The following is a 16,066-nucleotide window of genomic DNA, read 5'->3' on the forward strand; positions in this document are numbered from 1 at the left end:
TTCTGATATGTACTTCTTCTGTTCCACTTTTTGAAAGATTGACTTGAGGGCCTCTTTGGGGACCTAACCAAACCCAAAACGTAACAGATAAAGTGCCTAAGGGATATGGGAAAGAAACACACTATTAGGTTGAATCATAAGAAATAGCCAATATTCAATTTATTTAGCAAAAAAATGGCAATTTTGTTTGGTTTAACCTTGCTTCTGCCAAGTAGCTTTCTGAAAGCTGTATGAACTACATGATCTCAGAACCAGTTATAAGTCAATGTTTCAGCTAGATGTGATGTTGAGGCATCAAGTCCAAGGGCATCTGTTCTTGAGATCACCAAGAGATACCACATGGTGGGCCATAAAAGTCATCTCAATAGATTTCAAAAGATTGAAATTTTAGCTTGGTTAGTCTCTGACCACAATGGAATTAGATTAGAAATCAATAACAACATGTTATCTTTTAAAATTCCCAACAACTTACTTTTTAAAATATACATATACATATATATTTTTAGTTGTGGATGAACTTTTATTTTTATGTATTTATTTTTTAAACCCAGTGCCTCACACATACGAGGCAGGTGCTCTAACACTGAACCACAACTCCAGCCCCCAACAACTTACTTTTAAAGAACCCATGGGTCAAAATCTAAATCACATAGAAATGAAAACATATTTTGAAAGGAATAAAAATTTAAAATATAGTAATGTATGGGATGAATTAAAGAGAGCTTCAAGAATTTGCACCTTTAAAGGCTATGTGAAAGACTAAGGTCTAAATTCAGTGATCTAAGTTTCCACTTTAGGAAGCCAGAAAGGGAAGAACAAATTAAAGATAAACTAAGTAGAAAGAAGGAAATAAAAAATAATAAAAATCAATAGAAAAAAGACAAGAGGCAGAGGGGGAAAGAAAACCAAAAGCCAGTTCATTGTAAAGATAAATAAAATTGACAAAAGTTTAGTTACACTTATAATAAAGGAAAAGAAGACAGACATTATTAATATCAGGCATGAAAGAGGATTCACACCTTGTATCCTACAGAGAGTCAAAGGATAACAAGGGGAGACTATGAACAATACAGACTTGACAGCTCACATCATAGTTTGACAAACTCCCTATGGGCCAAATCTGGCTTATTACCTGTATTTATACTTTAATTGGAACACAGCCAGACACATTCATTTACATGTTGTCTCTGAGTGCTTTTGCCCAATAACAAAAGTATTGAGTAGTGGAGGCTAAGATCCAGTAGCCCACAAAGCATAAAATAGTCACTACTGACTCTTCATAGAAAAGTTTACTGAGTTTAAGATTAGATAAAAAGAACAAAACCTTTGGAACATACAAATACCAAAACTTATTCAAGAGGAAAAAATTTTTAAAAACTACCCTATATCTATCAAAGGTATTGAACTCTATAGTTAAAAACATTACCACAAAAAACTCCAAGCCTTTGTGGCTTTTCTGATACATTCTATCAAACAGTTGAGAAAGCATTAATATTAATCCCATAAAAATTCTTACAGTAAATTGAAGAGAAAACTTCTCAACTTATTCTATGAAGCTAGCATTAATTACCCCAATATGATAATCAGAGAAAGGCATTACATGAAAACTATGGAGAGAAGAAACCAGTCCATAAAATTCTGCACTGAGCTGACCTATCACCTTTTCATGGAAAGTTTAAAAAAAAAAAAAAAACTTGCATGTACTGGGGTCCTAATTAGAATGAGATATATTATAAAAAATGCTTGTGTAACTATATAAAAATGGATTCTATTGTCATATATAACTAAAAAGAATCAATAAAAAACTTTCATGAACCAATATCTGAAGACCAGGAGATAAGGTGACTTTGAAGCAACACATCATTATACCTGAGTTGCCTCCATTCCCTCAAGGCACATGGTAAGAAAGACATCTTACATTCCTATTACAGAGGCAAAACCTTGCCACTGTTCACAGTTTCTATGCTTCTTTCACCTTTGACAGTAGTGCAATAAAAAGAGCACAAGACATGTGGCCCCTTGGCGTTTATTCCATTCTGACTTGCAACACAGAATAAAGCTATGATCACATCTTTTATGTTCAAAGCTTGGTCACCAGAGCCAAACACCTGACAACATGACAACAATGTCACACATAGATACTCCTGTGTGTCACTAGACTTAGGTTTTGATTAAATAAAACTTAGTGGTACTAACTTCATATATTCTCTCCAAGCTCAAAGGCCCCCAAGACATGGTAGCCATGCATGCCTGCAGTGGACTATTGAGTGTGACAATTCTGTTGGGAAGGGATTAGCTTGAGCAGTTACCATCAGTTAAAGAAAAAAAAAAGAATTTGGTTTCTGAGACCAGACCTGGTTCCTTCCATCCCTGAGCACCCACTAAGCACTAATGAATGGGAACTCATCTGTGGTAGCCTCTGAAACTAAGGAAGCATTTCTCTGAAGAACAGTAGGGTCCAGCTGGGGATATAGCTCAGTTGGTAGAGTGCTTGCCTTTTGTACACAAGGCCCTGAGTTCAATCCCCAGCACCACCAAAAAAGGGGGAAAAAAGCATGAACAGTAGATACAGCCATTTACTTTGGGGTCAGATTTCTCTGATTCTTTGGGTTAGACTGGGTTCCTTCTCCTTCAGTGTACTGCCCAATAAAGACTAAAGCCCAGGAAAGGCCTCCACAGACAGACAGGAGCTGAGCATGCCTGCAGACTCCCAAATCTTCCCACCCAGGAATAAGGGAATCATTCCCTAAGAGGTCACTCCAGACAAGCAATATTAAGTTGCAATATTTGAACCAATATCTGAAGACCAGGAGAAATATGACTTGGAAGCAACATATCATTATACGTGAGTTTCCTCCATTCCCTCAAGGCACATAGTAAGACAGCTATTAAGTGCACTGGTCTCTGAGTGAAGTGTCTTCAAAACTGACCATCATGAGACAGGAGGTTGTCTCATAGCATGACCTGAAATTTTGTTAGCTCATTTATTTTTCACTTTTCCCACCTGAATGTAGCTTCATGAGGAGAGGGACCTTTCCTTTCTTAATCACCACCATATTTTAACATCTGAGCACAAAGTGAGTATTTGATAAATATCCATTAGCTAATAGTATGAGATTGTAGCCTTTACAAAGCCATCTTGCCCGAGTAAAGTTGGTTGTTTGCAGATAACTTAGCAGGGAGATGGCTTTTAAAGTCACATGCATTCAGTGAAGGGAACAAGTCAACTCACAGCTAGCATACGAGCGGCTGTCGTCCTCACACAGTTTGTGCAGCTGCTGGTATTCCTCCTGGGCCAGCTCAAACCGCTGTTGCTTGATCTGGTATATTTCTTTCTTGGCATTGAGAGCCTCCTGGGCTACAATTAAATACTCCTTCAACATCCGTTCCTGCTCTCGCCTCCACTGCTCTCTTGGATCCTCAATCTGGGTAAGCTCTAAAAGGAAGATGATAAGGAAATGAGTGTCTTGAGGGTAACATCTGTAGGTTGACCAACAGTCATGCATTATGCTACTAGTCAATATGAAAATTAACTAATTATCAGGATGAACATTGTGAAAGGTTTCACATCATGAAACTTTCTGAAGTTTGGAACACCTTCCACTTATATTTCCAAAGTTCAGACAAAAAGAAAAATCTACAGATATGAAATAGTTCAGTGGAGGAGGAAAGACAAGACGATCCTTTCATCAATAAAGACCATACTTTAAATAAGTGCCCAAGGAGATGCACCCAAATGAGTTCAAAACTGTTAATGGATATTTGTATAATGGGTAATCACAATGTTCTTCTCACTGACTTCTTCACCATGAGATGTGAAAAAGTCAGTGAGAAGAACAGTCTTCACATGGGATGTGTAAAAACACTACTGTCCCCTGCTTGACTTGCTACTCTTTTCCTTTTCTCATTCCCCTCCCACGCACAATTCCCCACATTTCCCACTCTGCAGGCTCTTGAAAGGGCCCACATCTACCTCTGGCTCCAACTCCTATCTTGAGCTCCAATTTTTTTTATTCCCAGCTGCCTCCTAAATGCATCTACTTCTTGTCAGACCCATAGTAATTCTGAGCCAGTCATCTGAAGCACAACTTGTTCTCACACACTGCCCTTTCACTACCAGAAGCAAAACCAAACTAAACAACTCACACCATGCACTGCTTCCCTCTCTCGATGAGCAGTATCTAGATCTATCTACTTAGCCAACCTGGGAATCCAAGCTGAGTATCATCCTCAAAGAACTTGTGCTCTTCTCCCCCCACCCCCCAGAATACTCTAAGGATTATCAAGAAGTGGTGATTCCTACTGATGAATACAATAATGACTGACTATATGCCCTTTTCTCTGTCTCCCCTTACTTCAATCAGGGCCTCACAATCTTCCCCCATAGTCACTCAGCTTCTTGTCTCATGCCAACAAAGCCCATCCTCAGTGCACTTACCCACATTACCTTCCTAACTGCTGCAACCCTCTTTCATATGTACCTCTTCTAAAGCACAAAATCCAGTATCCACAGCATGAGTCCCAAAACTCGTTTTCTAGCTTCATCTCTTTCCTAGCTTCTCCTTTTCCTCACAAACAACCTCTGTACAGACAACTTTTCCAAAATCACCAGATGTGCCTGACTAGCTCATTGGTGCCTGTGTTTATGCTGCTTCTGTCCTCTCTGCTCACCAGGGCAGCCTACCACTTTCCAACACTCATTGCAAAGGCCTTCTTTTTGAAGCCTTCTCTGGCTCTCCTGGTCTGTGTCTCTCCTCTGCACAATTGACAATGCCATTCTAACCACCTGTACCAGTTGGCACATACTTATTTCTATATTTTCTGCTTCACAGGTAAATTATGAACCCTGGACAGCAAAGGTTCTGCCTTAGGCTTTATATCCCCAGGATCTTCTCTCAGTTTAAGAGAGTGGAAAGATTTAGGTCATAAAAAGGAATGAAGTACTGACATGTGCTACAAAATAGAGAAATCTTGAAAGACTCATGCTAAGTGAGAGAAGCCAGACACAAAAAGCCATACAGATGATTCCATAGATATGAAATGTCTAGAATGTACAAATTCACAAGGACAGAAAGCAGAAACAGCTAGCAGAGACTAGGGGAGAGGGCAATACAGAATGACTGATTAATGAGGATAGCTTTCCCGTTGGGCTAATGAAAGTGTTTTGGAACTAGCAGAGATGACAGTTGCATAATATTATGAATGCACTAAATGTTATTGAACTGTTCGCTTTAAAACGTTCATTTTGTGACCTGTGAATTTCACCTCAAAGTGGTTAGTAAGGTAAATTTTATGTATTCTTGTTTTGCCATCCACACAAGTGTGCTTGCTAAATGTTCCAAAGCAGGTTCTCTTGAAAACATTATCCCCATCCACCTTCCTGCCTATACCCCTAATCAGCCCTTTACACTGCCACCCCAGGCTCTTAGAAAGCCTCTCTAGGCCTTGAAAGCTTATATGGGTAAAGATAAAACAAAGCGAAAAAACAAAAAAACAAAAATCAGAGTCTGGCTTTGGCCCCAGAGTTCAGATTCAATGGGACTGGGGTGGGGCAGAATCAGTACTTTCGTAATTGCCCGGATGTTCCTGATGTTTATTCAGCTGCATGACACCCTGAAGCCAGCCAATGGCATTGTTTGCAGTGTTCCAGTGCTCTGGAGGGTCTCAGGAATCTTGAGGGTATCAACCCATAGCCTCTCTGGTCCCTCACCCACCTGCATAGTTCAATGTTAATATTTGATTCCTTAGATCTTTGCTTTAAAGAGTTTTAAACCTGTGTCATCAAGAGTTGGGTTCCTTGAAGGTCTCAGATGAAGGAGGTGATGTGACCCCAGAGCTGCTTTCATGCTCACTCACTACCCCCCACATGCTAGGTCATCCTTTATGTTCCTGGTGGCTGGAAGAAAGTCCTTGGTGGCTATTTTCTTTTTGGGTTCATGGCCACTTTTAGAGTGTCAATCTTTGAGGGTGAAGAATGGGTCTTACTTTCTTAGGTGCCCAGGGCCTAAAGAGAGTGGGCAGTTCAAAGGTGTTCTATAAACGCTTGCTGTGATTCAGTGAGTGAGCGGGCAAGGAATGTCATGGTAAACAAGGGGCGCTGGTGGATAAGTGCTGAGTTTACAAGAAAGACGGGCCAGAACAGGTCCTAGGCCACAAGAGCAGCAGGCAGACTTTCTGGAAATGTTGTATAAGGCAAATGTCTATACCATTTGGTGAGCATCTGTACTTACTTAGGCCCAGGAAGGAGAAAGCCTGGTGATACAGCCATACTGCCCAGTCCCATAGCATAGTAGTTTCACAGAATGAGAGGGTTTTGGCTGTCAGGAACTGCCTCTTACTCTATCAGCTGAGAGGGCCACCCAAGATAGCCATATTCACCCAAACACATAGCCATGAGGTGGCAAGCCAATAGTGCCACTGGAAGAATAGTCTTCAGCTGGGGCCTCTCAACTTCTCTTCTTCCAGGTACCTTACTCTATCCAGTGGGTGGCAGATCCACCTAGAAACTCTCCTGCCACTTGGATACCTGCATGGGAGGCCAGTGGGGCCAGGACAATATTTATTTTCTGTTTCCAATCATCACTGGCCAGTTTTTGAATAATGGCTACAATTGTACAAAGCTTAGTGCCAGGAATTGGAAAGCCCACTGCCTGACAATGTCATTCAATATCTGAGACAAGAAGGCTCACAACCTTGAAACATCATGGGCAATTCAAAACTCAGGAATCAACCCCAAAGAAACCAGCCCAGGTTAATCATACTAAGGGAACATGAGGTACCACAGGACTGGAGAGGGAAAGAATATCAAAATCCATCATGCATCTTCAGACCCACACTTAATAAACTGAAAGAAAAAGCAAGGCAAGGGAAAGCCATGCTTCATGTCCCCTTCATGTCCCCAGTAGTAATATGACAATGATAGAAACACTGAAGGGAGCTAGAATGAAAATGGGACTGAGAAATGGAACCCTAGTTGGGACTCAGTTCTAGAAAGGCTAATGAAGAAGCAGAAAGCCAAGAGTGAGGGTGGAGAATGGATGTAGAATGACATGGAGCCTCTGTATCAAGGTTTCCCTTGTTTGGCACTATTCCCTCTGTTGGGAGACCATCCTGTGCACTGTAGGATGTTTAGCAGCACTCCTGGTCTCCACCCACTAAATGCCAGCAGCACCTCTGTTAGGCACAACTATTGTGAATGCCTCTAGGTACTGCCAAATGTCCCCAGGGGACAAAGATCACCCCAGGCTGAGAACCACTGCTCCAAATAGTTCTACAAAAGACACTGGAAAGATCAAAGACCTGTCACCTTTACACCATTTTCTCCTTTCACACATGAAGATCAAAAGGTTTGGTGTGTTAAAGCAACCACTTGGGCACTTGCTGTTCCAGGAACTTGTTAAATTCTACTTTGCAATAAACCTTTCCATTATGAGAGGTATTTCTGATTCCAGATTGCCTGGGAAATTTATTACTTATACTAAATATTAAAACCCTGCATTAAACTTATTATATTCAGTCCTCAGCAAGACATAAATAACACATAGCTAACTGCTTCATGTACTGAGCATTCAGTTAATGAAAACTTCACATTATACTTATAAAATCCATTCCACATTGCATCAGATGGTAACTATTGTTTTTCTTTACAAAACAACATTTTAGCATTTTTTGAGATTCAACCTGAACAATCATTTACGTGTAATGATGGCAAATGTGGCACTCTACTTACTATTTATGTGGTCCATATAATAAATTCCAATTTGTTTATCATATACAGTTTCCCATCCTAAAGGAAGTTCGTCCCCAACACAATCGGCAAAGGTCAATGGCTTTGTTATCCTGCAAAATAAAATTATGAAAACAAATTTGAAAGTCAGGTTAGTTTTGTATAGCTCTGTTGATTCTAGAATTAGTTTTAGAATAAAATTATACATTATCTTATCTAATTGACTCCTTTTGCCACGACTATTTGGTTGGAAAATAAATTCACCAGCTTTGCGTAAATAACAATGTTAGTAACACTTATAATTAAAAGCATTACTATCTCAAAGTGCACTTTAAATACCAGCAAAAACAGATATTGACAGTTACCAACAAAACAGGTAAAACAAGCATCTTCTTCCACACAGTCTATTAATGAGGCCATGACAATGGAATGTGACTCTTCCAGAATTGGAGAGCACCCATGCTCTGCTCTCACTCCGTGAGAAATGCTCTCTCTTACAACTTTCAGTTTCCATCCAGCACACATGAACACCAACTTAAACCTATGCACAATGCACTTGAAGCATTTTCACTAACCATGGTCATAAGTTAATGAACCAACATCAACCATCAAGCAAACGCAGAAAGTCAAGCAAGGTAACAGTACAATGAGATGCCTTCTGAGCACTTCCTGCACTATAAGAATCAGAAATTTCAAAGGATCATTTTTCGTTTTTCTAGAGAAAAAACAGCAAAAGCACATTGTCTACAAACTTCTCTTCTTGAGGGAAATCTGATTAAGGAAACCTGGGCTTGACAAGAGAGAAAGTAAATTGTTTTTCATGGATTTCTTTGGGCAGAGCTTCCCCCTCCCCCACTGCCTTGATCATGTTGATTGACAAGATGGTTTTAGGGCAGCAGCTGTTGTATAAAACGGGACACACCTATAATTGTCTGAGTCTGGGCAGCTATCTCTTTGGTTGTCTCTATAAATGCACACTGACTGGTATGCATGGGAATCCGATAACCTAAATTTCACAAGCTCAACCCTCCCACTTCTTCTGTTCAAGTCCCTGGCCCCGGGAAAGTGAGACATCACACCCACAGCCAGGCCTCACAAACTGAATTTTGAATATATGATTTTCCCAAACTGGTTGGACCACAAGGCTATTTCTCCCAGTAGCACTGAGAAATTGATAAATATTATCAGAACAACTCTGATTTTGATCTTCATTTAATCTTAGTTTTAAATATATGATTTTAAGAAGTTAACATTAATATAAAAACAGAAGTATCCAGAAGGGAAAATTGACTATACACATCCTCCCATATATGATACACTAAAAAAACCACATCACAAGATAAACTACTGCATACTCTGTCTTATCCCTTGACACTGACACCTGTAGCAGGATTCCCTTACCGATTGGGATGGTGAGATGGTGATGTGGTTCCAAGCCAAGCAAGTAGCAGCAGAGTGTTGTACATGAATAAAGTCCTAAATTGGACCAAAACACAGCAAAAATAATCCTACCTTAACTCAAATTGAGTCCTGAGCATATTACTGCCATTCCAGCATAATAATATTCAAGAATAGGCTTAGAAGCTGGGCATGGTGGCACACGCCTTGTAATCCCAGCAGCTCAGGAAGCTGAGGCAGGAGGATCATGAGTTCAAAAGCCAGTCACAGCAATAATGAGGCACTAAGCAACTCAGTGAGACCCTATCTCTAAATAAAATACAAAACAATGCTGGGGATGTAGCTTAGTGGCCAAGTGCCCCTAAATTCAATCCTCAGTACAAAAAACAAAAAAGCCTAGAGAAAAATGACCAAAAGCAAGCATATACTAAGCATATTTGTATACAATGTCATTTAATCAACAAATATAAGTGGGAACCCCATCCTTATGGCACTTCTGAGCCTAATTCATTTACTTTACAATTCAAGTGATACTTCTGCCATTTTGGTGAATTTCATATTGGCTTTATGTAGAAGCCCTAGCCACCATCTTTACCACAACCCATGAGACCCCAAGTGAGAACTATCCATACAAACCCTTCCAAATCCCACACCACAGAAATCATGTGAGACAATATAACCAAAAATTTCAGGTGACTTATCATGCAGCAATAGAGAACTAGTGCCTAAGCCCCTCACAGTCCATCAGACATGGAAAAGACATCAATGGTGAGGATGCAGGCTGTCATCTAGCAGCAGGCATTGAAATGCACAGAGCACATTTAGTCCTATTCAAGAATATTAAAATAAATCTACACCACTCTTCTGACTTATCTACCAGAATGTCACATTCTCAAGATGTCCAGATAGTTGTGGCTTCATTGAAGATAAACAAATCCTGGTACAATGTTCAATAACAGCATCAAAAATGCTTTGATTTGTATATGTTATGTATGACTATATAAACAGATCCCACCATTATGAACAATTATAACACACCAATAAAAGCATATGGAAAAAATGTTTACATTTACTTCCCTAATTACCCAAAATGTTTATGAGACAGGGACTTTGTGGTTTTCTCTTGCACAACATATACTATCATGAATATTCTAAACTATATTAATATAAAAGTGATGTTTTTCTCTCAAGAAAGGTGTCAGTGGGTAACATTACATCAGCAATGAGTAAATCTCCTCTGATAAGTTATTCAGTTTCAGAATCTATCTATCACATCTCTACAATGAGGAGAGTTGAATATTAGAAGGGCACTGCCTGGGGTTTGGAACACTGGCGTTCTTTTGGTGTTAGCTTTTCAGCAAGGGGTGTTTCTGGCTATTGTTGGTTAAAAAGCATGGTCTTGCATTGTCAGCATAAGGCTAGGAACCACCTACAAGAGATATCAGGCTTGGCTGGGGGATAACCAGTGCTCCAAGCAAGGTAGAAAGCTTCATCCTAGAAAATGTCAAGATCCTTTTTCTTGCCAATTATCATCCATTCACTTTAATGGAGAGACTAATGCCCAAAGACTCTTCCTCAAGCCAAGGTGCTCTGTGCAAAGGTGCATAGCATTCAGTCTGCCAAATTCCCTGGGCTGGTACTAAAGTCTTCCCCAAGCCCATACAAAGTTTCTAGCTCATTCTACTTTTTCTCCCTATCACTCCCCCCACTCCATATACCCACACAATCTGTAGATAGGTCTGTTCATCTGCCCCCCCCCCGCAAAACATAACATTCATTCTAGTCTGAGCATCTTGTCCTCAGCCTTTCCTGGGCCTGTGGATAGGCTTCCAATACCCCTGTCATTCCCAATTCCCATTTGCCCTGCAAAGTCCAGCTCAATTCTCTACAAATTATCAATAAGGTTTTGTCTGACTCCCAAACTCCTACTGTCTCCTCTGTGTGGGAGCCACTTCTGTTTTCATGTTACTGTGCCCATCAGGCACAAAACACCACTCCTAATCATGTTTATTAAATTTGTGCACACCCTCCACTTAAATGAATGTTAGCCTCCTCACTCAACCAGAACCCAGCAGTGATCTCACAAGGGAAGGAGGCTTTTGAAACAAACAGCCTAAAGCACGTTTGCTTTACTCCTTGTTGAGAAGCCACAGCCACAGTGGCCCTAAATACACACATGCCTCCAATTTCAGACAATTTACCCTTTTGTTTGAACTACACTGACCCCCTAAATTGACCCTCAATGCCAGATTCATGCTTCTAGGCATTTCCCAATGGACCCAATATCCAGACCTTTGTTTGGAAAAAAAAAGTTTGGCGAGCTCAGGCATCTTTAGGTCTGTTCAGCACCATGTGGGCACTTCTGACAATTTTATTGCATGGTTTTCAAACTGTCATTTCATAGAAACAGAACTTTCTCGGGGCAGAGACAGCATGGACCACAAGGAGAGGAACTACAAAAAAATTATAACAGCTTGGGTTACATATGGTTGAATGCATTTTGTTTGTATTATTTTATCAAAATGAATGGAAAATGATACTGCTAACATTAGCAGAGAGGTTTATGAACTTTATGCAATTAAGAAAAAAGTGGAAGTTGCTTGGTATGTGAAAAGGCTAAAACCTTAGATAACATCCAGATTAAGCTGAATCCAAAAAGAAAAAAATAAAAGTTTAATGGAACTTAACAAAAAGTTAGAAACATGTCAAAGACAGAACTGGAGATATTTTAAATCTTTCTCAGCTCTCCAACTTCCCCCAGTGCAAGTATAAGTCTTTCAGCTTTCCCATATTAGTTACATAGTATATAGAAGCAGGGGAATGGTAATATTGTAACTTATTTCTCTTACAATAAAGCAAAAGAGAAAAATTAGAAGCAGAAAGATACACATTATTACAAGCAGTCACACAGAGAAAACAGTGGCATATTAATATGTGGAAAGAGACAGGAAAACCACAAACAATAAAACAGGGGAACTCAAACTACCAAAGGCCATTTAGTAAAAGATGGGGGAAAAAAACAACCCAGACACCTCAGCCTCTCCCAGACCCTTCTCTATTACAGCACCACCCAATAATTCATACTCACAAAGACCACCATGAATTTATTTATGCCTACTTTTTTCACACTGGTAAAACTGGTATTTATTTATTTGTTAGTATTTCAAATTCAACCAATCCAAAATTTGATTTCATAGTTTCTGCTTAAGATTAATTCTTGATACTTTACAAACAGGATCAAACCTATATCTTTAGTCTGATCTCCTATCCTTCTCCCCATATATTCTTAATTTTAATGCCCAAAGCTGTGTTTGCATTAACCAAAGCTGTGCAACTTCTAATTCTGCAATTAAATTGTCACTAGGGAAAACATCTTGTATTTTTATAAATGTAATTGATTTTTATTATTATTTGCATTTGCCAGTTCAAATGCTAAGCACATTTAAAAATCAAGGAAAAACTAAAAAGAAAAAGCACTTTGCTCTATGTTGTTTCTCTGCTCCATTTCATCCAACTGTGATGGGATTTCCCACATTGATACTTCCTCCTCCCCTTTGCATAGAGGTAAAATCATGTGAGTTCTATGCTTTCCATCACTCCCATTCACCTCCCCCAGATTAGGCCTATCAGTATCTAAGCCTCACTTTTTAAAAACAGGGATAAGTGGATTTGCAGGGGGTGGGGGCTGTCAGGGACCCAAAGTAGAACATTCTGGAATAGATTAGATGATGTGGGCTGTCTCTCATTTCTGATCTCTGATTTCTGAAAGGGAACAAAAAGATTAGGCAAGATAATTTAAGCAAATAAATGAGCAAAATCAACTTGTCTTCTTAAAAAAGCATGCTTTAGGCTTTTAACTTGGAAGACACTTTTTTTCTTTTCAAAATAATTTAAAAACTTCCTTGTTAAGTACACAGTGAAGTATTGCTGGTGCCCAGGCAGGGCCACAGATGGGTAAAGGATATGAACTAGGAGACAGGTGCCTGAGGAAGGAAGGAGGAAGGCATTCAGGCTTAAAGCCTTCACAATGGTATTTCTCCCAGGTCTGTCTTCACTCACAGGAATGCTACCCCAGGTTCTTGAGTTCTTATCTCCCCAAAAATTTGATGCTAGACTCTTTCTACCAACTCTATCCCACAATCATCATGCACAGACTTGGAGTGGGGGTTGAATTACATGAAGTTTTGGAAATGCACATAAAAAAGAAAGAATGTCCTTCAACCTACCACCAAAATGCAACCATTACTCCTAATTTGGTATTTTTTTCTCCTCCTTTACCAAATGCATTCTTTGTGGTTTTTTTACATAGTTGTGATCATATAGTAAATGTGATTTTCTATTCTACCTTCTTCCACTTAATTTTGGAACATGCTTACTTATTAATTCTTACCTTAAGTCTCTCTAAAATTACTGGAGCCAGCCAGCCTAAACTACAGCAAAGAATTCTGTCTCCTTTGTCATAATTTATTTATGAATATCACCTGGAATGGGTGAACAGCTCAAGCTCCTCAAGTTCCTCAAAAACAATTACTCCCTCTACACTTCCTTTGACCTGGTCCAGTATAACATGAAATAGGTGTTCAATAATGTTTGCTAAATAAATAAATTACATTCATACAAATCATTCATTCACTCCAGGGGTTAATGTAATTTACCTAAGCACTCTCTTACTATTGACATCTACATTATTTCCACATTTTCATAAGTATAAATACCCATGACAGTCATTAATTTTAGAAAACAATTCAGTAATTTCTTAAACAGTTAAATATAGTTATTACCATTTGACCCAGCAATGATCTCCTAGATGTGTACACAAGAGAAATGAAAACATCTGTCCACGCAACAACTTGTACACAAATGTTCATAGCAGCACTATTCACAATAGTCAAAAAATAGAAACATCAATCACCAACTAATGAATAGATAAATAAAACATGGTGTATCCATACAATGGAATATTATTTGGCCATAAGAAAGACAAAAGTACTGACACATAATTCAATGAGGATGAATCTTGAAGTCATTATGGTGGGGGTGGTGCTGGGAGTAGAGAGGGATAACATGAGAGAAGCCAGACACAGAAGGCTATGTATTACATGGTTCCATCAAAAGGCAAAATCCAGAATAGGCAAATCCACAGGGACAGAAAATAGATCAGAGGTTGCCAGGGGTTGGGGAAAAGGGGAATGGGGAGTGACTGCTAATAGGTACAGGGTTTTCTTTTGGGAATAGTATATTTGTGTTCTGTAATTACATAGTGGAGATGGTCACAAAACTTTGTAGATATACTAAAAACCAATAAACTGTACACTGTTGAATATTATTGTCTATGAAAGGTAATGAAAGAAACATTTGTCTTCATAAAATTCATAAGCTCTATTGACAATCATTTTTAAAGATTTCCAGAACTAATTCCAAGGTCAAAAGACAAGAAGGGATGTCAGTTACCCCCAAAGTGAAGTTGAGAAGTTCTTTTCAAAATATGCTGCATTTGTCTGCCAATGCTTTAAACAGTGGTGAATGTACCACAAAACCTGCCACATTAGTCCTGAAAAGCCATTCAGAATGATCATTTAGGGGCTGGGATTGTGGCTCAGAGGAAAAGTGCTCACCAAGCATGCGTGGGGCACTGGGTTTGATCCTCAGCATCACATAAAAACTAAATAAAGGTATTGTGTCCACTTACACTAAAGAATAAATGTTTTTTAAAAATATCAGAATGATCATGCAAAAGTATGTTTACCTCAGATACTTATTTAGAATATGCTTAAAAACTGAAGTGGCACTTGTCATCAAGTCCCAATTCTAGAATTTAGGGTGAAGAATCATCATTCCCCCCAGAACTTGGTCTAAACATTGCAACTGAAATTCAATGTATTAATGTAACATGAGGGTTCCAATTAGAGATAGAGCCTTAGAACTGACCATTCCCAAATAATATTTGTGATTTCTATGTGAAAATACTGAGTCTTCTTGAGAATTTTTAAAAAGTGTAATTGTCATTCTTTTCACTGTCTCCAACACAAAATTATCCCAGTTCATGGATAAATTCCCAGACTAATCTGAAGAGCAAATGGCTCATCAACCTTACCTTAAGGAAAAGGATATTTAGAAGTAAACCCTAAGACAAATGACCACAGAGGATTGGATGCGGGTAAACCCCTTTGCTCAAGTAGCATAAAAGTGCATCTGCAGGAGACCTCCAGTCTCCAAGTCTTCAGTCTGCAAAATGAAAGGCACATCTCCAGATTTATCTCTCTGCTTCAGCAATGACAAAACATAGCACTATTCTTTTGCCTTCAACTAGGTACAACTGAGATTTTTCTAAATTACCATGTCCCTCCCACAAACAACCACTCACAGGGGTGCACATGTCTCCCTGAATCTCCCCTGCAAAGTCACAGTTGACATGTTCCACAGGGCACAGCATTTCACCATGGAGAAACAGGTTAGTCAGTCTAAGGACACTCATAGTCAACCTGCCTGAGTTTGAAGGTCAGTATTATCAATATCATTCAGGATACAAAACCCAAAAAGAAGTGTGCCAAATGCATCTTTTAATAGCAAATAAAATGTTGCTGCTCTATCAATTGAGCCAACATTTAAAGGCTGCCTCCTAATTCAGCATTTATTACTCAAAGTAATAGAGCAGCATCAGTTCTATATGCCTCTTGAGCCCACAGAAAGGTCAAATACTTCCCAGCCTCCCTTGCAGCCAGGTGGGTCCATGTGGCTGCACTCTAGCCAATGGAATGTAAGCTTAAATAATGTGGACCCCTTCCAGACTTGTTCCATAAGCTCCTGGCAGAATTTCCATGCCTTCTCTCTTCCCTTGCCTGTTGGCCAAAAGCAGAGGATTCAAAAGAGGGTAGCAAAGCTCCAAAGATGGATGAGCTACATTATGGAAGTAATCTGGGTCCCTGAATGATTATGCATATC

The 16,066-nt window shown here is 39.3% G+C and overlaps 1 protein-coding gene across 1 annotated transcript in view; it reads right to left on the reverse strand.

The window, feature by feature from the left end:
* The window catches only part of Wwc3 (WWC family member 3), a 110,599-nt gene that overhangs the window by 63,400 nt on the left and 31,133 nt on the right, over nt 1-16,066 (reverse strand). The window contains exons 2-3 of the mRNA XM_026395169.2: nt 7,730-7,839; nt 3,233-3,436 (exon numbers count right to left, since the gene is read on the reverse strand). Of these exons, the coding sequence (XP_026250954.2) occupies nt 3,233-3,436; nt 7,730-7,839 (314 nt within the window). The remainder of the gene's footprint in view (nt 1-3,232; nt 3,437-7,729; nt 7,840-16,066) is intronic.

Source organism: Urocitellus parryii, chromosome X, assembly GCF_045843805.1.
Source record: "Urocitellus parryii isolate mUroPar1 chromosome X, mUroPar1.hap1, whole genome shotgun sequence".
Classification (NCBI taxonomy): Eukaryota; Metazoa; Chordata; class Mammalia; order Rodentia; family Sciuridae; genus Urocitellus; species Urocitellus parryii.